This window comes from Schistocerca piceifrons, chromosome 6 (assembly GCF_021461385.2).
Source record: "Schistocerca piceifrons isolate TAMUIC-IGC-003096 chromosome 6, iqSchPice1.1, whole genome shotgun sequence".
Taxonomy (NCBI): domain Eukaryota; kingdom Metazoa; phylum Arthropoda; class Insecta; order Orthoptera; family Acrididae; genus Schistocerca; species Schistocerca piceifrons.
Window position 1 is genome coordinate 452,522,648 of NC_060143.1, and position 24,150 is coordinate 452,546,797.

The following is a 24,150-nucleotide window of genomic DNA, read 5'->3' on the forward strand; positions in this document are numbered from 1 at the left end:
TGGATTTATTGTGTCAGTTCCCTCCAGCACTACTTCAGACATTTGTGAAGTCCATGCCACATTGTGTTGCGGCACTTCTGCATGCTCACAGAAGCCCTACACAATATCAGGCAGGTGTATCAGTTCCTTTGACTCTTCACCGTAATATTTGCTTACGCTTTAGAATGTCTCATAGTATTTACTTTCATGAACCCCTGCCTTACATTCATATCCATGAAAGTCGTTTTTCAGTATCTACTGTTGTTCCAGATTGTTCCAAAGTTATTTGCAACAAAATATTTCATAGTATATCCACATTTTACATGAATGAAAAAGAATATTACAATTACACATGTGATTTGAATAAGTACACAGCTATGATACTCTTATTTACTAGATTTACTAGTAACTAGGATTTTTTCCTCATCATGAAAGTCCTTCAAGTGACTATGAAAGTATTCTTCCACTAACCAATATGCCATATTTTTAAAAAATGCCTCTAATACTACTTTAAATCACTTAGGGTGAGGATTTTTACTGATTGTTACAGTTTATTATACATATTCAGGCTTGAGTGTTTGTGGCTATTACACATCTGCGACAGTTTTGAATATGGTATGTCTAGCATGCAATTGTTTCTGGTATGTGTATACATTCATTCTTGTGGTAAGTATATGTATATTGTCTTTGACACGTATTAAGCAGTTATACATATATAAACTTTTGAATGTCATTATATTTCGTTGACTGAAATATTCCTTACTGGATTCTGTAGGACTCCATCCTTGAATACATGTAATTGTTTTTTTTTTTTTTTTTGCCATCTGAAGATGCAATTTGTATCTAGTGAATTTCCCCATAACAGTACGCACATTGAAGCTGTGACTGAAAGAATGTATAGTACAAGAGAACCAATAATGTTTTGTTGAAAGAATATCTTAGTTTATACACATGCATGTTATATGCTCATCCTTTTGGATTATAATGAGGCCCAACAGTTTGACAGTTGGGTTCTCTTCTTTTCATTCCTTTATATTAGAATTTTTTTTTCGTTTTTGTTTTATTTACACATACCTGGTGGCCACTACACAATTGGCTACCTTTTTCACATAATTTCTTGTTTTGGTGTCTACCTGTATTTTCTCGATGGATGAAATCATGGTCATGTCATCAGCATACAGAACATTTTTGCAGGCAATGCAGTTTGAGAAATCGTTAATGTAGACAACAAAAAGGAATGCTGTCTTAATTTTCATTAGCTTTTACCTCCCATTATTGACCTATGCTAATTGTTACCTGTTACTTAGATAAGGTTTAACAAAATATAATGGTTTATCTACAGTACCATAATAGTCAAACTTTTTTGCAATAGCGTGAATCGGCTGTTAGAGTTAGTTAGGGTCCAAATAGATTGCAAGTCTTTTAAAATATACGTACAAATATAACTTATGTCCATTTAAAGTTGTAACTAAACTTTAAGCAGTTGTACAGAACTGTGTTGTCATTGAGCCACTGTTCCAATAAGAACAGAAGCAGATTTACAGGAAAATTCATTTCAGGTCAAGAGCAGGTTTTAAGCTCTAGAGGAGCATATAAATTTTCTGTTTTCTTTTTGTTGTAATGCTTTACGTTCTGTGTCTAAATTATAAATTGGTATCATTATGCTGGAATCAAGATAACTTTAAAGTATTGACAGTTCTGTAGTAATGTGAAACTCAGCAAGTTCATACTGTAAGCTACAATGCTCTTGGAATAAGTTGGTTTTCTGCAAATGATGCAGTGTCACTCCAACAGTAATTGTTTATTAAAAGGGATTGCTGAAGCTAGAATGAGATTCCAATCACAAACTTTATGAACATTTTGACACCCATATTTATTTACAGAACTGAAGACAAACCTCAATTTTGCCATTACGGTAACTACTCAGATTCACAAATAAACGACTTAGGACCAGTAGGAACGAACGAAGAAAGCATCTTGAGAGCAGTCTACCTAGGGGCAGTTGCTGAAGCTCTTGGTCAGTTGTGAAGGCAGCAACACATCTCCAGTAAAGGCCTAACCATAGAGAATGCGGCCTGAAGGTGTGGCTCACGCCATAGCAGATGCCCAGAGTGTTCAACAGCAAGAGGGGGGCCACACTGGCAAGAGTGGCTGGTGATGCTGCATCAGTTGTCACACTTTGGAAGCGGCCAAACCTCATCAGCAGCTTGCATGTGTAGTTCAGTAACACAGAGTTGCCCCTCGCCACTCCTGTCACACAGCAGTCAAAGGTGTCCGCATGTGCAAACAGCCACTCTGGCCTACTTCAAATCTGTAATTCTGAGGTAGATGGCCACTGGCTGTTGCAGCAAGCTGGTTGCTGTTGCATCAGATCCTCACTGTGTGTGATTGGCATGATACAGTAACAAGCATTTCGATGATGTGGCCTGATCGCCATGGCTCACGGCCACAACCCATACCACCAGGCTGCATTCTGTCTGGTCAGGCCTAAAGGTCCTTGTAAACATTTGTCATTTTCGCTTTTATTTAGTCATGAGTAAAATAAGCCTGTACACCAAATTAACCTCAGGCACTGTGTTTAAAGAATAACAAGCAGAATAAAACAAGTCGCTGGTGAGGAAATGGTTTAAAATGAGAGACGTATACAAAAAACCTGTAAAAGGAAGCGTTGCACTCAGAATGCGATGATTACATCAACTTTCTCTGAATGGATAATGAAACTTTTAATAACTTGTTTAGAGTTACTTCACCCTCATGTTGCAAAAGAAGACACTAGTATGCGAAAGTTTGTCCTCTTCTACTTGGCCTTACAACGACAGTTCATTAAAATACCACAACATGCGAAAACAGGAATACTTAGATTTTTTTATTTTATTGCACTGCCGCTACCATTTTGGTAATTGTCAGTGCTATTTTGTTTTTATCCTCGATCATAGTTTCTATACTAGTGGAAATGCATGATATAGCGAGATAAATTGTAAAATATGTATTTTTCACTAAAAATATGCAGTGAAACATCAACCCAAGCAATGTTCGCCATCTTGTGAAATTTTCTGTCAGTCAAAATTTCTGGAAAACCATAAAACACGCACTAAGTTTGACAAACATGTCAAACAGCTCACATATAAAGCAGTTCTGGCATTGACTTTAGCAATGTGTTTGAAGAAGAAAAAGAAAACAAGACTGATCCAGGGAATGGCATACAATGAGAAATTTAACCATGTAAATCTGCTAAAGGAATTATGACTCTAAGAACCCGGTGATAGGATGACGAACATTTTTAAAAGGAAGCAAGGGAGATACTTATGTCCTTGAAAAAAAAAAAGGGAGATTAAGAGTACGGCGAAATTTCACCAAAAATCAAAGCAGCATTTGTAAAAGCTGAATATTTAATTACACATTGCAAATACTTACACATATTCTGCAACAGATTTTGCCTCAGTCAGTAGTTTTATATCATTTTTAGCAAATTCAAAGAATTCACCATATGAATAAGAAAAATTCGTGGCAACTTTCAGTTCAGATTTGATTAGTTTTGTACTAATTCTATTCCTTACATCTGCCCACTCGTTATTCATAACAGAAAATTCCAGTAAAGGGGTTAAAATATCATATTACAACATAAAAATTTTCATGTTTACGTGATTTGAGGCATGTGTTGCTACAAAAAAGCCTGTTACACTTTTTGGGATTATTTAAAGCTTCAAAAAAATCGTTCACACTTCTTGGGGCCAATACATTCATTATGATCATTTCAGCTTTAGTTCGTTTTCTGTGACACATTAAATTCACTGAGCACGTTTTTTGGAAGTTTGATTGCATGGCCCAAGCTCCTGTAGTTTAGACAGTGTTGTACTGTGTGGTAGACTAATGAAAGTTCACCAACAATGGTTTGCACGTCATTGTTTGTTAGCCCTTAGCTCAGGTGAGGAGAGTTGAAGAGAGTAAGTTATCTTGGACGAAGTAGTGATATCAGTTGCTTTGTTTTTGTGACCTACAAGCAAATACAAATAGTTAACTAAAATTGCCAATGGCTAATTACTACATGCTGAACAGTAAGATATATAATATTAAGTATAAGTAGTAATAATTTATTCCTGAAATATTTTATGCTGTACACAATCGTTCTTGCCGCCATATGCGATACTAAACTCAAGTTTGCAGATTGATCAGTTTTCTTTATAAGCATTTGACCATGCTGGTCCAATCCAGGAGTATAAATCTTTCGAATTCGTAAGACATGTAATCATATACATTGTCTTCGTTCTTGGTGGTCATATCTTCATCCTCACCACCCATCATAAAGTCTTGAACAACCATTCACATTAAGCACTTACACTGAAACAATATCACATCTGAAACTTTCTGGCAGATATCAACGCACACTCCGCTGCAGATTGAAAATCTCATTCTGGAAACACCCCCCAGGCTGTGGCTAAGCCATGTCTCCACAATATCCTTTCTTTCGTGAGTGCTAGTTCTGCAGGGTTCGCAGGAGAGCTTCTGTAAAGTTTGGAAGGTAGGAGACGAGGTACTGGCAGAAGTAAAGCTGTCAGGACGGGGCGTGAGTCGTGCTTGAGTAGCTCAGTTGGCAGAGCACTTGCCCGCGAAAGGCAAAGGTCCCGAGTTTGAGTCTCGGTCCGGCACACAGTTTTAATCTGCCAGGAAGTTTCATATCAGCGCACACTCCGCCGCAGAGTGAAAATCTCATTCTGGAAACATCCCCCAGGCTGTGGCTAAGCCATGTCTCTGCAATATCCTTTCTTTCGTGAGTGCTAGTTCTGCAGGGTTCGCAGGAGAGCTTCTGTAAAGTTTGGAAGGTAGGAGACGAGGTACTGGCAGAAGTAAAGCTGTGAGGGGCGTGAGTCGTGCTTCGGTAGCTCAGTTGGCAGAGCACTTGTCCGCGAAAGGCAAAGGTCCCGAGTTCGAGTCGCGGTCTGGCACACAGTTTTAATCTGCCAGGAAGTTTCATATCAGCACACACTCCGCTGCAGAGTGAAAATCTCATTCTGGGAATATCACATCTAACCGCCAAGTGTTGGTTGACCACTTCTAAGATAATCGATAGACTTAATGTCGATATAGAATCAATTGTCTCTGCTGTCCAACTTTTCAATGAATTCTGACTATAAGCGCAAAATTTAAATGTATATGAAGGTAGTATCTGTTCCCGAAAGAACACATACCTTTGATGACCGTGCAGCTTCTCTAGAATGAAATCATAATTAAATTGACACCCTAGCTGCCTTATGCCTCTGTGCCCGCGGTGGCTCAGATGGATAGAGCGTCTACCATGTAAGCAGGAGATTCCAGGTTCGAGACCCTGTCGGTGCACACATTTTCAACATGTCCCCTATGATGTATATCAACGCCTGTTTGCAGCTAGTGTGTAGATTTAACTATCATTTCATTCTAGAGAAGCTGCATGGTCATCAAAAGTATCTGTTCTTTCGGCAACAGATAATACCTTCATATATAGTTAAAATATGGCTACCCAGCCATTGACCTTCTTCTGTGAACACACACGCTATGCTCCAACTCGTATGGAACTTGGTAGATTAATCTGCCACGAGTAATGAGTGTAATGGGCAAACATCTATTAGGCGCACTACGAATGTAGTGGTGTGGACATATTTGGAATGTGGGTCTCATGGGGAGCGTGCAAGGGATAAGTCCCTGCAGGCGCACTATCCTCTGTGCTCTATGGCTCAGATGGATAGAGCGTCTGCCTTGTAAGCAGGAGATCCCGGGTTTGAGTCCCGGTCGGGGCACACATTTTCAGCGTTCCCCAGTGATGTATATCAACGCCTGTTTGCAGCTAGTGTGTCGATTTAATTATCATTGCAAAATTTAAATGCTTGAAAAACATTTGTACATACGTAAAAAATAAAGTTAAAAACTGGAGAAAAACGTTCAATGAGCCTGAAAATATGGGAGCCAGGGGACTATCAAAAATATGGTCAAATTCGGGAGATCCCAGGAAATACAGGAGAGTTGGTCACCCTACCCAATGATTACATCAATTTCCTTCGAATGGATAACGGAACTTTGGACAACTTGTTATGGTCCTCATAAAAGAGCAAACTGGTCTGTCAGATTTGCTATTATTTAGCCACAGATGAGTGAAACAGGCCCATACATGTACCAAGAAAGCTCGTCAGTTTAACCTTAGTTTTGAAGCAGATGCTTCTCGTGTGTGTTGTATTTTGGCACTGGTGGGAATGACTACATGTGCAGATAAAGCATTTCTAACATTGGCTCTGGCACTGTGTTTAAAGAAGAGGAAGAAAACAAGACGCTGGTCCAGTGAATGGTAAAATGAGAGAGAAATGTACGAATGAAACAGTTAAGGGAAATGTCATAGTGCAATGCCTCTGTTACTCAGCAAGGAGATGCAATGTTCCTTTGGACTTGCCTGCATGTTCTGGACTGCGACGCGACCCCAGATTTCCGGCTTATCGCAAATGGTCGCCTTCCATTAGGCTATCTGAACATGCCCAACGGCCAGACCCAAACTTCCATTGTTGTCAACCATGTGTGTACAACCACCACTCCTCTATCCATTATATATATTCCCGTACAGGGAAGACATTTTAATTGAAAGTCGCTTGCCCGGTGTTGATCGATAAATACAATATTGCAGTGCCTGTATTGTTCAAAAAAAGACGATGAATGTTCCTTCAGACATTGATGAAAGTTGAAGGAACACTGCATCGTCTTTCTGACGACATATAAAAGTTTGGGTCTGGCAGTGGGGTGTGCTCAGACAGCCTAATGGCAAGGCGAGTGGGAAATCGGGTTCCGAGTCCTAGCCCGGCACAAATTTTCATTGCCGCCATTCTGTTATACAGCTGATGGTTGCCCATATTCGCAGTTGGGAATACATTTCATTTTTTAAAGGAAATGTTACACTCAGGACCTCATGATTACATCAATTTTCTGCAGATGGACAGTGAAACGTTTAATAACTTCTTTAGAATTACTTCGCCATCAAATTGAAAAAGAAGATACAGGTATGCGAAAACTTATCTTCTTTTATTTGGTCATCTAATGACAGATCATTAAAATACCGTAACACAACGTGGGAACATTACTTCGTTCCACTTCCGACTGAGTGTTGTGCATAAAATATTGATTTTCTTTTTAACCTTGTCCTATGTTATATAGTCTATGGTTGCAAGAAGTGTGATATCTCTGCCATTTTGGTAATGGTCAATACTATTTTGTTTTCGTCCTTGTTAGCAGTTTCCAGAGATGTGGAGACCCACGATATGGTGAGGCAAACAGTTGTTTACTAACCTCATGCGGCGATGCAGACACATAAGCAACGTTCTCCATCTTCTCAAACTTTCCATCAATCAAAATTTCTCGCAAACACGATGTATGCTTGACAAACACGTCAGCAGCACCATACACGGTCTAGTAATTAGCCAAAATAGTATAGTTTCACAGCTTGTTTTAATGTTTACGGGGTCCTTAGTTGAGGGAAGTTGGTTGGTGAGGTTATCAATGTGCAAGTTTTCAGTGCCTGTGGGAATACAGTCTGAAAGATGCTCCTACTTGACGCAAATCTTGCTGATGCCACTGTAGTAGGCTGTGAGTCGTTGTATCTTTAGTTACTTTATGTTCTTTGTAGTGTTTCTGCTAGTGGAGCAGACGACATATAGAATTCAAATAGTGAAGTAAAAAGACATTATGCCGAATATAATTAACGACGTAAAGCTCGACTTCAAAGACGTATTGTTACGACCTAAAAGAAGCACTTTGCGAAGTCGTTCCGACGTGAGCTGCCTTGCATCGTAGACTATAGTAGAAAATTATGTACAACCTAGAAACCTGAATCCAAATTTAGAACATGCTCGTAACAGTTCCGTTCTTTCCACAGGTTAATTTGTTTCGCGAAATAACTTTCAGAAACTCCAAACAGTCATATAAAGGCATACCTCTTATTGCCTCGAATATGGATACGATCGGCACATTTGAAATGGCAAAGGCGATCTCGAAGGTAACTGATGTGTGAGTGAATGGCAAACGATGAACAACTTTCAGTTTTGTTCTAATCATTGATTCTGACTTTCTTTCCAATTGCGTCATGAATATTACAGTGTATTTATATGCATTGGTAGATGGAAGTGTCTGCAAATCATAGCAATCATTGGTTACCAATCCCCGCCCGGATGTAGACGCGACAGTGCAGAAACAACGGAAAGAAAAGAGAAAAAAATAACTGTGCTGGTAGATGACTTGGAAGGACAGTTTTTGTAATAAGGTATTCAAAAAAACAACTTTAATACATGAACATTTCGCAGTAGGCCTACGGTTTGTGTGTCAGTAATAACGCGGTGTTTTTTGTAGTATGTTCGGACATTTTTGTTTGTAATGAAATTGTTGTTTCAAAGCTGATAGTTTGTCGGGAACGACGGGTACAAACTAAATATCACTAGCAACATATCATTAATTTTATATTGTATTATATTTCATAAATTATTTTCGAGGAGTAAGACGTCATCGGTCGTCTAATCGTTGCCAGTTTAAGTATATATCGTACAGCCATTACCTTCCTCAGATATTGTCTATTGCGAATAGCAATCCTCTATGCTATTTCAGGAAAGCTCTCGACAGAGCCGTTGTCCTGTTACTGTGTTGTACCTTGCCAAAATGCTATTGTACGTTTAATTTATCGTAGTGTCAGCAGCTTGAGACCGTAATTTTTAAGAGTGTTGGACCTTTCTGCGTTGCTCATAGGAATACTAGTGTTTAATTGTGCATTCAGGAGGCCAGTTTAAACATTACTGGAAAATATGAACAAATAAAGCTTTGGGCTTTCCATACCCATAACTTTTATTGGTGAGAGAGACACTTTAAACTAAGGCGAATGAAAATTTAAGACAATCAGTTCACTGAACATTTATAAGTTAAACCTATGTGCCAGTAAAAGACTAATGTACAGTACCAATTACAGGCACTCTGCTGCCAATTGTATTATTGGAGCACCCTAAACATACTTCATATTTGTCATAAGTTCACCCCTACATGTTTAACAATGCTACAAATGATCATAACAGAATAAATACCAACTGCCAGGTTGTTTTTTGGCAACACCTGTTTCTGTGTTTACATTGGTATGAAGTCTTGACAGTTACGGAGTCTCATTATTTTACTTCATTGATGTGGGTATGGCATTCTCACCATTAGAAGTTGTAATATTAAATCATTTTGCCCTTATTATCTTTGTTGAAATATTGAGAACACTATAAAAGCATACCTTCCTTGAAAGTATGGTTAATATTTTTCTGCTTACTGAAAGTGGTTTTTATGTCAACAGCATGGACTTTTTACGACAATACATAAGTACTACACTTTGGAACAATGGAAAGAATTTGCACAAAACAATGCAGAATGTCTTCCATATATTGCTGCCAGTTCTGGAACCGGAGAAGATGATTTTGAACGCTTGAAACAAATTTTAACAGAAATACCTGCAGTGAGGTTCATATGTATTGATGTCGCCAATGGCTATTCTCAGCACTTTGTGGAATATGTGAGGAAAGTTAGAGCTGCATTTCCTGCACACACAATAATTGTAAGTTATACCAAGCAGTAGCTAATTTTTCATTGAAATGATAAATTAGAGTAAATCTGAGAACAAAACAAAACTGAAAATGATTGATAATGAGAGATAAATGGATCTTTGCACAATGGGTGTAATTAGCTATAGTCACAGTTGATTGATTCATTGTTATGTTAAACTGGAATATCTTATGTTCCTTTCATTCACACTGGCACTGAATGTGTGTTTAATTTCCTTTATTTACTAATCCACCTATACCTTTATTTGATCATATAATAGTTTGATTTGTGCAATTCTTCAGTTTTTCCTGGCATATACTATGTAAGAAAAATCACAGGATGAACAGTCGGAATGTCGCAAGAGATGCACAATACCTGTATTTCAGTAAGAGAACGAATTGTCAGCAACCGCATTCTGGGCTGATTCCAGGAGGCTGAAGCAGTTAATGTATATACCTGTGTGTGCCATAGTTGGGCCAGCGTCATTACGCCTAATGTGCTTAATGCTTTTCTACCAATCTCATTGATTAGCCTTTGTTTCTTCATAGTCTGGCCTCGTAAATTTAAATGACCTCGTGTGTAATCGAAACAAGCAGCCAATGGAAAATCATTGATGGAATATAACAATATTATGAAAAGAATATTTGCTGCTCACCATATGGCAAAGATGCTGAGTCACAGATAGGCACAACAGAAAGACTGTCACAAAATAAGCTTTCGGCCACCAAGGCATATATAAAAAACCAACACACACACACACACACACACACACACACACACACACACACACACACACACACACACACACACACACACACAGGTGACCACAGTATCTGGCAGCCGAAGCCAGACTATGACTAGCAGAGCATGATGGGAGAGGCAATTGGGTGGGGGTGAGGAAGAGCCTGGGGCGGGGAGAGGTAGGAACAGCAGAGTAAGGGTGGAGCACGGTGAAGTACTGCTGCAAGAGCACACAGAGATGAGGTGGAAAGAGGATAGGGCAGCAAGATGCAATCGGGAGATTAGGCAGAGGGGAGGAGTAACAGAAAAGGAGAGAGGTAAAAAGACTGGGTGCGTTGGTGGAATAGAGGGCTGTGAAGTGCTGGAATGGGGGTAGGAAAGGGGCTAGATGAGTAAGGACAATGACTAACAAAGGTTGAGGCCAGGAGGGTTATGGGAACATAGGATATATTGCAGGAAGAGTTCCCACCTGTGCAATTCAGAAAAGCTGCTGTTGGTGGGAAGGATCCAGATGGCAGTCATTGAAATGAAGAATGTTGTGGTGGTCAGCGTGCTCAGCAACAGGATGGTCTAGTTGCTTTTTGGCCACGGTTTGTCAGTGGCCATTCAAGCGGGCAGACAACTTGGTTGTCATGCCCACGTTGAATGCAGCACAATAGTTGCAGCTTAGCTTGTAGATTACATGACTGGTTTCACAAGTAACCCTGACTTTGATGGGACAGGTGGTGATTGTGACCAGACTGGAGTAGGTGGTGGTGGGACGATGTATGGGACAGTCTTGCATCTAGGTGTATTACAGGGATATGAGCCAAGAGGCAAGGGGTTGGGAGCTGTTGCTACGACCAATTATATCCTTGCCCACAATTACTTCTCCTTTGAATGCATTACCTACAAACAAATCCAGAACCTCAACACCTCCTCTATTCGCTTCACCTGGTCCTACTCAACCCAGCAAGCCACCTTCCTCGATGTTTAACTCCAGTTCAAAGATGGCCACATCAGTACCTCTGTCCATATCAAACCCATCAACCACTAGCAATACCTCCACTTCAACAGCTGCCACCCATTCCATAACACGAACTCCCATCCATAGAGCCTAACCACGCGTGGCCGTCACATCTGCAATGATGAGCAGTCGTCCTCAAAATACACTGAGGATCTCACTGAGGCCTTTACACTGTAATTACCCCCCCCCCCCCCCCCAACGTTGTAAGAAAACAGATCTCCTTTGCATGCCTTATCTTTCCAGTCACCCATCATCACCTCCAAGGGTTCACCCCCCACCCCTTGTCGGGCCACAGAGGGACATTCTCCTCGTGACTCAGCATCACCCAGGACTGGAGCAACTGAGTTACATTCTCTGCCAGGGTTTCGACTACCCCTCGTCGTGGCCTTAAATGAGAAATGTTCCTCCCACTATCCCCCCCCCCTCCCCCACCCCTTCCCACAGTTGTATTCTGCCGTCCACTGAACCTACACAATACCCTTGTCCATCCCTACACAACCCATGCTCCGAACCCCCTAGCCTCATGGTTAATGTCGCTGCAATATATCTAGATGCAAGACCAATCTCATACTCCCTCCACCACCAGCTACTCCAGTATGGTCAAAGACATCACCTGTCCCATTAAAGGCAGAGCTACATGTGAAACTAGTCAAGTGATCTACAGGCTAAGCTGCAACCTCTTTGCTGTGTGCTATATGGGCATGACAACCAATGAGGTGCCTGCATGAATGGCCACCGACAAACTGTGGCCAAAAACAAGTGGACCAACCTGTTGCAAAGCATGCTGCTCAGCACAGCGTTCTTCATTTCAATAACTGCTTCACAGCCTGCGCCATCAGGACTCTTCCCACTGAACCATGATTTATTTTCAAAGAATTATCTTGAGAATTTATTCTACTTACTAGTGATTCATCAAGAACATTAACACATTTAATCACACTATGTGAGCGTGGAAGTGAGTAACTGATGAAATCATAAGCAAATTCCTTTTTAACAAATGGTAATTGATTCACTTTACTGGTGCCTAAAGCATTTTTTATAAGAAACAGATTTAAAATTATAATCAGAAAGCACTCTCTAAATATTAAGTTACAATTTATTCAGAGGCAGAAAGAAACAAATTTTTGACTGTATGAGCTTGCAGGCTGCTCACAACCTTTGAAAGGCTACACAGGTGCAAATCTGCAACATGCCAGATTGCTTTAAACTAAAAGTTTTAACAATTCACACTAGCACACAAACTATGCACCCCGCAGGCAGGATGGAAATGATACAAAACACTAAAATTAAAATATTAACTTTGCCACCGAAGGTGCAACTTGATTTTAACTTCTAAGAAAAGTCTTACGGTGGAAGGGTGGCAAATTTATATACTAAAATGACCATTAAAATAAAAGCTCATGAAATGCAATCTTATATAAGACTATACAAGGTTGACCAAACAAGTTAACTGCTCTACAGTACGCAGATACCGCCTCTCAAGATGATAGGCAAGATCAAAACATATTTCAGGAATTAGGCCATTATACTCCAAGCAATAAACTCGTTAACACACCGAATCAGACAAACATGACAGAGGCAGCTACTAACATATGGCAGATTGATAGGGAGATTACCGAACAACCCGAACCGCAGGTTGCTGTAACCCGCCCCTACTCCACAAGGGAAAAACGGACCACCCAATTCATAAATAACCACCTTCCCGCGGGTGGGCAAACGAAGAAGAATGGTGGGATGACCCCAAAACAAAGTGGCTGGTGACCTCACCAAGAAAACAAGTAGAATTTAACAAGTAAATGGAACAATATATCACCAATCACTTAACTTCTAATAAACCGCGATTTCTGAAGAAGACCTGGCGCAGCACCCCCAAATCGCTCTCCCGAACCGTCCACTGCCAGCTGCTTCAGCGGACGCAGGAAGGTGCGCCGATCTCTCGTCTTATGGCGTCGCAGCTCGCACTGGCCAGACCGATGTCGTGGGTTGACTCCTGTTGCTCTTGTGTCAACCATGAAGCCACTACCCCTCGCTATACGGCGCGGCCCACTGGACTCACATGGCGACCTCACATGCGCCAACGCTCAAGGCAGACAAGTCATCTTGTGTCTCAGTGCATGACCGACCAGCCAATCGATCCAACTGCCAATGACCATTGCCTGAGCAACTCCAGCAGACTGGCGGCCTAACACACAGACTCAGATGCAGGGGAACTAAGCGCCGACTGGGTGACCAGTCGCTGCATTCTCTTACTGGCAGAGTGGAAAGACTCTCAGTTATCCAGCTTTAAAGATTGATCCAAACGAAAGACATACTAGCACTCCGGATGACAGAAAGACACTAACTGCCTCACAAATTCGGACGAGAGACAGACTATCAAGTTGGGGATGAGAGACTGACTCCAGACTCACTCAGACTGACCAACTGGCGAGCTCATAGCGCCCCTTAAATGTATGTGATCAGGCAACCTTTCCCAGCAGAGGGAGACACCAAAGCTGCGATAACCACAGCAGCGCGACCGCCAAAAACGGAGGGCGACTGCTTCACACAACACGCTCTACAAAACAGCAATTTTTACCTCACCCACAAACACCAGCTTTTATGAATTTTGTAAATGGGAACTCTTCCCTACAATGTATCCTGTTGTTGTTGTTGTTGTGGTCTTCAGTCCTGAGACTGGTTTGATGCAGCTCTCCATGCTACTCTATCCTGTGCAAGCTCCTGCATCTCCCAGTACCTATTGCTACCTACATCCTTCTGAATCTGTTTAGCATACTCATCTCTTAGTCTCCCTCTACGATTTTTACCCTCCACGCTGCCCTCCAATACTAAATTGGTGATCTCTTGATGCCTCAGAACATGTCCTACCAACCGATCGCCTCTTCTAGTCAAGTTTTGCCACAAACTTCTCCTCTCCCCAATCCTATTCAATACCACCTCATTAGTTACGTGATCTACCCACCTAATCTTCGACATTCTTCTGTAGCACCACATTTCGAAAGCTTCTATTCTCTTCTTGTCCAAACTATTTATTGTCCATGTTTCATTTCCATACATGGCTACACTCCATACAAATACTTTCAGAAACGACTTCCTGACACTTAAATCTATACTCAATGTTAACAAATTTCTCTTTTTCAGAAACGCTTTCCTTGCCATTGCCAGTCTACATTTTATATCCTCTCTACTTCGACCATCATCAGTTATTTTGCTCCCCAAATAGCAAAACTCCTTTACTACTTTAAGTGTCTCATTTCCTAATCTAATACCCTCAACATCACCCGACTTAATTTGACTACATTCCATTATCCTCATTTTGCTTTTGTTGATGTTCATCTTATATCCTCCTTTCAAGACACTGTCCATTCTGTTCAACTGCTCTTCCAAGTCCTTTGCTGTCTCTGACAGAATAACAATGTCATCGGCGAACCTCAATGTTTTTATTTCTTCTCCCTGGATTTTAATACCTACTCCGAATTTTTCTTTTGTTTCCTTTACTGCTTGCTCAATATACAGATTGAATAACATCGGGGAGAGGCTGCAAGCCTGTCTCACTTCCTTCCCAACCACTGCTTCCCTTTCATGCCCCTTGACTCTTATAACTGCCATCTGGTTTCTGTACAAATTGTAAACAGCCCTTCGCTCCCTGTATTTTACCCCTGCCACCTTTAGAATTTGAAAGAGAGTATTCCAGTCAACATTGTCAAAAGCTTTCTCTAAGTCTACAAATGATAGGAACGTAGGCTTGCCTTTCCTTATTCTTTCTTCTAAGATAAGTCGTAAGGTCAGTATTGCCTCACGTGTTCCAACATTTCTACGGAATCCAAATTGATCTTCCCCGAGGTCGGCTTCTACCAGTTTTTCCATTCATCTGTAAATAATTTGCGTTAGTTTTTTGCAGCCTTGACTTATTAAACTGATACTTCGGTAATTTTCACATCTGTCAACACCTGCTTTCTTTGGGATTGGAATTATTACATTCTTCTTAAAGTCTGAGGGTATTTCGCCTGTCTCATACATCTTGCTCACCAGATGGTAGAGTTTTGTCAGGACTGGCTCTCCCAAGGGCATAAGTAGTTCTAATGGAATGTTGTCTACTCCCGGGGCCTTGTTTCGACTCGGGTCTTTCAGTGCTCTGACAAACTCTTCACTCAGTATCATATCTCCCATTTCATCTTTATCTACATCCTCTTCCATTTCCATAATATTGTCCTCAAGTACATCGCCCTTGTGTAGACCCTCTATATACTCCTTCCACCTTTCTGCTTTCCCCTCTTTGCTTAGAACTGGGTTTCCACCTGAGCTCTTGATATTCATACAAGTGGCTCCCTTTTCTCCAGAGGTCTCTTTAATTTTCCTGTAGGCTGTATCTATCTTACCCCTAGTGAGATAAGCATCTACATCCTTACATTTGTCCTCTAGCCGTGCCTGCTTAGCCATTTTGCACTTCCTGTCGATCTCATTTTTGAGACGTTTGTATTCCTTTTTGCCTGCTTCATTTACTGCATTTTTATATTTTCTCCTTTCATCAATTAAATTCAATATTTCTTCTGTTACCCAAGGATTTCTACTAGCCCTCATCTTTTTACCTGCTTGATCCTCTGCTGCCTTCACTACATCATCCCTCAAAGCTACCCATTCTTATTCTACTGTATTTCTTTCCCCCATTTCTGTCAATTGTTCCCTTATGCTGTCCCTGAAACTCTGTACAAGCTCTGGTTTAGTCAGTTTATTCAGGTCCCATCTCCTTAAATTCCCACCTTTTTGCAATTTCTTCAGTTTTAATCTACAGTTCATAACCAATAGATTGTGGTCAGAGTCCATATCTGCCCCTGGAAATGTCCTACAATTTAAAACCTATATCCTATGTTCCCGTATCCCTGCTGTTCTCAACCTTCTTCAGTCAGTGTCTGTTCTCATCTAGCCTCTTCCTTGTTCCCATTCCAGCACTATAAGGGCCTCTGTTCCACCAACGCAGTTTTCCTACTTCCCTTTCTCCACTAGCCTCCCACTTTTCCCCCACCCCCCGCTTAACCTCCCGACTGCACCTAGCTGCCTTATCTTCTCTCCACCTTTTCCTTGCATCCTCCCCCAGCAGTACTTTACCATCCCCAACCCTTATCCTGCTATTCCTCCCTCTCCCTGCCCCAGGCTCTTCCTTATTCCTATCCTGTTGCCTCTCCCCTCATGCTCTGCTGTTAATAGTCTGTCTTCATCTGTCAGAGACTGTGTGGTAGAGTGAGTGAGAGAGAGAGAGAGAGAGAGAGAGAGAGAGAGAGAGAGAGAGAGAGAGAGAGAGAGAGTGGTGGGGGAGGGGGGGGTGGGGGTGGGGGTGCGCGCACGCATGTGTGCATCCGTCCATTTCCGTTTTCTATTTTTGGCTAAGGCCTTATTGGCTGAAAGCGTATTTTATGACAGTCTTTTTGTTATGCCTATCTGTGACTTGGAATCTCTGATATATGGTGAGTAGCAACTATCCTTTTCATAATATTGACAAAAAACAAGCAGGAAGACACTAGTATTGTAGTCAATCCAAATATACATATAGCAACAGAGGAAATGGTAAATAATTTTTTTAAAAGTATTTTTGAGCAGTTTTCCCAGAATGGTCTTAGTTTAGTTTTAGTTATGTCATGTTCCATAGATCATTTTCACAGTTATTTTATCGATATGATGTGGAAAAAGTCAGATTACAAGATATATATATTACACACACACACACACACACACACACACACACACACACACACACACACACACACGAATAGTGCTCATATTAATATTACTGAAATTTTTAGTTCTACACATGCACACACACACACACACACACACACACGAATAGTGCTCATATTAATATTACTGAAATTTTTAGTTCTACACATGCAACTACATTTAGAGGTACAATTTTAATTTTATTTATTTATTTTTTTACCAGTTCTGAAATGGAAACTCGTCCATGGAATAGAAGGAGTTGTCCAAAAGAAATGATTTTAAGTTAGATTTAAAACTTCATCTGCTACCTGCCAGACACTTCATAGTGTTGGGCAAATGATCCAAAATTTTTGTTGCTGAATAATGTAATCCTTTTTGAGCAACTGACAACTTCAGTAATGGATAAGAAAGGTCATTTTTCCCTCTAGTGTTGTATGTATGAGCATCACTGTTCTTCACGAATGTAACGAATTTCATTAGCAAATATATGTACTCTGATGGTGCAGTTAAAATACCTTACTCCTTGAAAAGGCACCTACATGACGTCCTTGGGTGAACACCACTAATTATTCTCACTGCTCTCTTTTGTGCAATCAATACTTTGTGTCTAAGTGGTGAGTTACCCCTGAAAACTATTCCATAAGACATTATTGAGTGGAGATATGCAAAGTACATTAGGAGGCTGATCTGTTTATTACCAAGACTAGCGATTATACGAAGAGTGAAAGAAGCTGAACTTAATTTTTGAGAAGGTCAGTAATATGCTTCTTCCAGTTCAAGTTGTCATCAATGTGAACACCCAAAAATTTGGGTTAATCTACCCTGTTAACTGAGCCCTGTTCATATGCTACATCAATTGTCAGTATGACTCTATTCGATGTACAGAACTGGATATAGTGAGTTTTTTCAAAATTAAGGGAGAGTCCATTTTCTGAGAACCATTTAATAATTTTTTGAAAGACATCCTTAACAATATCTTCAGCTACTTTTTCTGGAATGGGATTTTTTATAACACTCATGTCATCTGCAAAAAGTACTAGTTCCGTTTGCTGAATGTTAAGTGAGAGGTCATTCACATGAATAAGGAATAGCAGGGGGGACAAAATTGAACCCTGTGGGACTCCCTTTGTGATAACTCCCCATTCACTAGAATTTACCACACTCCCAACATTATTTGTGCTATTCAGCACAACTTTTTGCTTTCTGTTCATTAAGTACGATTCAAACCAGCTGTGTTTATAGCCTTCAGTTCCATAAAACCTGAGTTTTTCTAAGAGTGTGACGTGATCCACACAGTCAAATGCCTCAGAGAGATCACAAAAAATACCAGCTGGCGATAATTTGTTATTTAGAGCTTGTACTATTTGATGGGTAAATGTGTAGAAAGCATTCTCAGTCGAGTAACCCTTCCAAAATCCAAACTGTGACATGCTGAGTAAATTATTTCCACTTAAATGTGAAACTACTCTTGAATACATAACTGTTTCGAATATTTTAGAAAATGAAGTCAGCAGTGAGATTGGTCTATAATTATTTGAGTCACTCTTGTCCCCTTTCTTATGAAGAGGTTAAAAAAAATCCCTGTGCCACCGAAGCATTACATATATCGCTAAGGACTCCACTTATTAAATTAGTACTGTTAGAGACTCCATCAACGCCACATGAGCTCTTGTTTTTCAGTATATTTGTAATTCCCTTAATTTCAGTGGGGGATGTTAGTGCTATTTCTAAAGGCGTAACGTCCTGGGGAATGACATTTTTAACATATTTTTTTGCTTCTTCAACTGAACCCTTTAACCCTATTTTTGCTGATACATTCAGGAAAGTGATTGTTAAAAATACTTGCAACTTGTGAATTATCACTCACAACATCATCATTTAGCTGTATTGCTGTGGTATGCTGTGCACTGTCAGGCTGCCCCGTCTCCCGTTTCACAATGTTCCATATAGTTTTAATCTTACTATCCGCATTATTAATTTCTGTCAGAACACATAAGCTTCTCGACTTCTTAATGACTTTCCTTAAAATATTACAGTATCTTTTGTAATAAGCAAGTAACCTCAGATTCTGACTTATTCTGGTCTGTCCATATATTTCCCTCTTCCTCTTACATGATATCATAATTCCGTTAGTAATCCATGGCTTACTTGGCTTTATAATGGCTTTTTTGGATAATGTATCAGGAAAGCAACTCTCAAATATAGAGACAAATTTACGGTGGAATAAATTGAATTTGGTATCCGCATAATTTTCTGCGTATATTTCATCCCATTCTACCTCTTCTAGGCTGCACTTAAAACTCTGTATCCTGTTCCCATTAATATGCCTCCCTGCCTTGTATGAACCTGCCTGAATCCTGTAAGGTGTTGTGTGTGTTATTTCGATTAACTGTGCATCATGATCAGATTGTCCATTAACAACTGGGTACACATTAATTGTTTCTGCCTGAGCACTGTCTATGAAATATTATCGATAAGTGACCTACTATCCTGCTGCACATGAGTTGGAAAATTTACAAGAGATACTAGATTGAAACAACCAAACAAAGATTCTAGCTCATTTTTCCTATCTGTATCTTTTAAGAAATCTACATTAAAATCACCACAAACCACTAACTGCTTCTTTTTGTCTGGCAGGTAGCTCAGTAATGCCTTTAGATTTTTCATGAATAGCTGAAAGTTACCTTGAGGGGATCTGTAGATTATTACAATTACTACAGAAGTATACTGCAGTAGCAACTGACGAGCGCATGCTTCAAGGATCTGATCTACACAAAAACTATTTGTTTCAATATTTTTGACATTGTGTCCAGTTTTTATATAAGTAGCAACTCCTCTTTTTTCTATGTTGACTCTAATGAATAAGATGCTAATCTGTAATCCCTTAAATTTAACTTATCCATCCCTGCTGTTACATGGTGTTCATAGAGACAGTAAACATCTATACCTTCAGAATTTACCCCATTTTCTAGGCATACAAGAAGCTCATCTATCTCATTTTTAGTCCTCTAATGTTCTGATGAAAGACGCAAATTTTATTTCTTTGGATACTGCTACAGACATTATGGCGGCTGATGGAAGGAAGGCAGTCACCAGTCACTTATGACTACATCTACATCTACATCTATACTCCGCGAGCCACCTTACGGTGTGTGGTGGAGGGTACTTATTGTACCACTATCTGATCCCCCCTTCCCTGTTCCATTCACGAATTGTGCGTGGGAAGAACGACTGCTTGTAAGTCTCCGTATTTGCTCTAATTTCTCGGATCTTTTCGTTGTGATCATTACGCGAGATATATGTGGGCGGTAGTAATATGTTGCCCATCTCTTCCCGGAATGTGCTCTCTCGTAATTTCGATAATAAACCTCTCCGTATTGCGTAACGCCTTTCTTGAAGTGTCCGCCACTGGAGCTTGTTCAGCATCTCCGTAACGCTCTCGCGCTGACTAAATGTCCCCATGACGAATCGCGCTGCTTTTCGCTGGATCATGTCTATCTCTTCTATTAATCCAACCTGGTAAGGGTCCCATACTGATGAGCAATACTCAAGAATCGGACGAACAAGCGTTTTGTAAGCTACTTCTTTCGTCGATGAGTCACATTTTCTTAGAATTCTTCCTATGAATCTCAACCTGGCGCCTGCTTTTCCCACTATTTGTTTTATGTGATCATTCCACTTCAGATCACTCCGGATAGTAACTCCTAAGTATTTTACGGTCGTTACCGCTTCCAATGATTTACCACCTATGGCATAATCGTACTGGAATGGATTTCTGCCCCTATGTATGCGCATTATATTACATTTATCTACGTTTAGGGAAAGCTGCCAGCTGTCGCACCATGCATTAATCCTCTGCAGGTCCTCCTGGAGTACGTACGAGTCTTCTGATGTTGCTACTTTCTTGTAGACAACCGTGTCATCTGCAAATAGCCTCACGGAGCTACCGATGTTGTCAACTAAGTCATTTATGTATATTGTAAACAATAAAGGTCCTATCACGCTTCCCTGCGGTACTCCCGAAATTACCTCTACATCTGCAGATTTTGAACCGTTAAGAGTGACATGTTGTGTTCTTTCTTCTAGGAAATCCTGAATCCAATCACAAACCTGGTCCGATATTCCGTAAGCTCGTATTTTTTTCACTAAACGTAAGTGCGGAACCGTATCAAATGCCTTCCTGAAGTCCAGGAATACGGCATCAATCTGCTCGCCAGTGTCTACGGCACTGTGAATTTCTTGGGCAAATAGGGCGAGCTGAGTTTCACATGATCTCTGTTTGCGGAATCCATGTTGGTTATGATGAAAGAGATTTGTATTATCTAAGAACGTCATAATACGAGAACACAAAACATGTTCCATTATTCTACAACAGATTGACGTAAGCGAAATAGGCCTATAATTATTCGCATCTGATTTATGACCCTTCTTGAAAATGGGAACGACCTGCGCTTTCTTCCAGTCGCTAGGTACTTTACGTTCTTCCAGCGATCTACGATAAATTGCTGATAGAAAGGGGGCAAGTTCTTTAGCATAATCACTGTAGAATCTTAAGGGTATCTCGTCTGGTCCGGATGCTTTTCCGCTACTAAGTGATAGCAGTTGTTTTTCAATTCCGATATCGTTTATTTCAATATTTTCCATTTTGGCGTCCGTGCGACGGCTGAAGTCAGGGACCGTGTTACGATTTTCCGCAGTGAAACAGTTTCGGAACACTGAATTCAGTATTTCTGCCTTTCTTCGGTCGTCCTCTGTTTCGGTGCCATCGTGGTCAACGAGTGACTGAATAGGGGATTTAGATCCGCTTACCGATTTTACATATGACCAAAACTTTTTAGGGTTCTTGTTTAGATTGTTTGCCAATGTTTTATGTTCGAATTCGTTGAATGCTTCTCTCATTGCTCTCTTTACGCTCTTTTTCGCTTCGTTTAGCTTTTCCTTATCAGCTATGATTCGACTACTCTTAAACCTATGATGAAGCTTTCTTTGTTTCCGTAGTACCTTTCGTACATGATTGTTATACCACGGTGGATCTTTCCCCTCGCTTTGGACCTTAGTCGGTACGAACTTATCTAAGGCGTACTGGACGATGTTTCTGAATTTTTTCCATTTTTGTTCCACATCCTCTTCCTCAGAAATGAACGTTTGATGGTGGTCACTCAGATATTCTTTGATGCCTCTTGTGTGGTCCATGTGGTCTGTATGGTGGAACCTTTGCTGCAGGATACCACTTTCAGATGCAGTTCTCCCCAGGGGCCCCATGGTTCTTTCAAGAGTTTGTGTATGGTGCACGCAGGACCCCAAGCTATTGCAGCCCATTCTTGCTTTTCTGGCTTCATTTCCTTCACCCTGCCCCTTCTTATCCTTACTCCTTTCCTGCTGTCCCCTCCTTCCCCTTTCTGTGTTCTGATTTTTGTTGACCTCACTATCTACTGGTTCCCTGTATTGCTTGCAATTTTGTTCCCCTGCCTGCTGTCTTTAATCCTTCTTGGCATTTAGGTCCCTGCTTGACGTTTGACCTCCATTTCTAAATTTTATGTTTTTAATGTAAGCCATTTGGAGAACAACTCTCTCCCTAGTGTCTATGGTAAGGATTTCTCTTCCCCCTCCTTCCCCACTGTAGCCTCCGACCTTCCCTCCTTCTTCCCTGCTGTAGCCCCCCTCCTTCCCTTCTTTATTACCCGCTATACCCCCCTCCTTCCCCTCTTTCTTCCCCATCATAGACCCTCTCCACCCTGCTAGGTCACCAGTATGTGTAGCCAGTCCGTGTGGTGGGGCTGTTATGTACCCACCTGGCTGAGCCCCCTTGATAACACTGGAATCACATTACTGATGCCTGAGGGGGTTCCCTTCCCATGTATGCCAAGGAGTTGGTGCTTGTTTTCCTGGAGCATGGGAACTCCCGGCAACAGCTGCCATGTCAGGCAGCCCTTGCTATGGCTGTGTGGCACCCATGGGGAGAGACCCTGGCCAGAGTGGGTGGTATCAGGGTTGATGCTTGGCACATGGGCATATCAAGCTGCAAAAATCTGGCCATTCTCAAATGGTTGTCTCTTTGAGTGGTGAAGGACCATTGACTGCTGCTTCATATGACCCGGCAACCTTCTCTTCCCTGGCTACATCATGGGAGGAGGGTCAGGCTCGCATTCTTTGGACAAAGCACTTTCCCCACTACCTAGTCTCTACTAGGATGGACAGGTACACATTCGCAGCCATAAAGCCATTGTTTTTTTATGGAGAATATTGAGGACAAGTTTGGTGCAGTGGAGTCTCGCAGTAAGGTACAGTCAGGCACCCTGCTGAACAAAGCTGCTTCTACTGCCCAGTCTGCAGGTCTTCATGCTTGTGATCATCTTGGTATGCATCTTCTATCCCTCACCAATCCCTGAATATAGTCCATGGAGTAATTTTTCATAGGGACCTCATCCTGCAAACTGATTAACTCTGGGCTAATTTGGAGTGACGCAACATTCATTTCATTTGGCGTGTGCAGAAGGATCGCAAATACAACTGCACTGACACTGGTGTTTCATCCTGGCTTTCGAGGGGGATACCGTCCCAGAGAAACACAAGTTTATGTGCTACAGGTGTGACATTAAGCTGTACATCCCGCCACTCATGAGGTGCTTTCAGTGCTCGCATTATGGGCATATGTCTTCCCACTGTACAGCAGACCCTTTGTGTGGTGACTGTAGACATGCACACCATGAGTGAAGCCCCTGTGTTCCACCACCTGTGTGTGTCAATTGTTATGGCCGCCACTCCCCTCGCTCACCATATGTCCATCTTACAAGAGAGAACAGAAGATCCAAGAGTACAAGTCCCTGGATCACCTGTCTTGTACAGAGGCTCGCCAAAAATACACTCCTGGAAATTGAAATAAGAACACCATGAATTCATTGTCCCAGGAAGGGGAAACTTTATTGACACATTCCTGGGGTCAGATACATCACATGACCACACTGACAGAACCACAGGCACATAGACACAGGCAACAGAGCATGCACAATGTCGGCACTAGTACAGTGTATATCCACCTTTCGCAGCAATGCTGGATGTAGTCCTGTGGAACGGCTTGCCATGCCATTTCCACCTGGCGCCTCAGTTGGACAAGCGTTCGAGCTGGACCGTGCAGACCGCGTGAG

At 41.2% G+C, this 24,150-nt stretch overlaps 1 protein-coding gene and 1 non-coding gene across 5 annotated transcripts in view; both read left to right on the plus strand.

Moving 5' to 3' along the window:
* The first annotated feature begins 5,676 nt into the window (after positions 1-5,676).
* Positions 5,677-5,751, plus strand: Trnat-ugu. The gene has a single exon. It is a non-coding gene; the product is annotated as a tRNA-Thr (tRNA).
* Positions 5,752-7,165: 1,414 nt separating this feature from the next.
* Positions 7,166-24,150, plus strand: part of LOC124802783 (GMP reductase 1-like) — a 96,353-nt gene continuing 79,368 nt past the window's right edge. The window contains exons 1-3 of one of the 4 annotated variants that reach the window (XM_047263780.1): positions 7,621-7,761; positions 7,865-7,984; positions 9,305-9,562. In XM_047263780.1, the coding sequence (XP_047119736.1) occupies positions 7,675-7,761; positions 7,865-7,984; positions 9,305-9,562 (465 nt within the window). In that variant the 5' untranslated portion in view covers positions 7,621-7,674. Of the gene's footprint in view, positions 7,254-7,620; positions 7,762-7,864; positions 7,985-8,115; positions 8,249-9,014; positions 9,154-9,304; positions 9,563-24,150 lie in introns of those variants that run through there. The other 3 variants (XM_047263782.1, XM_047263783.1, XM_047263781.1) reach the window with 3 other exon arrangements.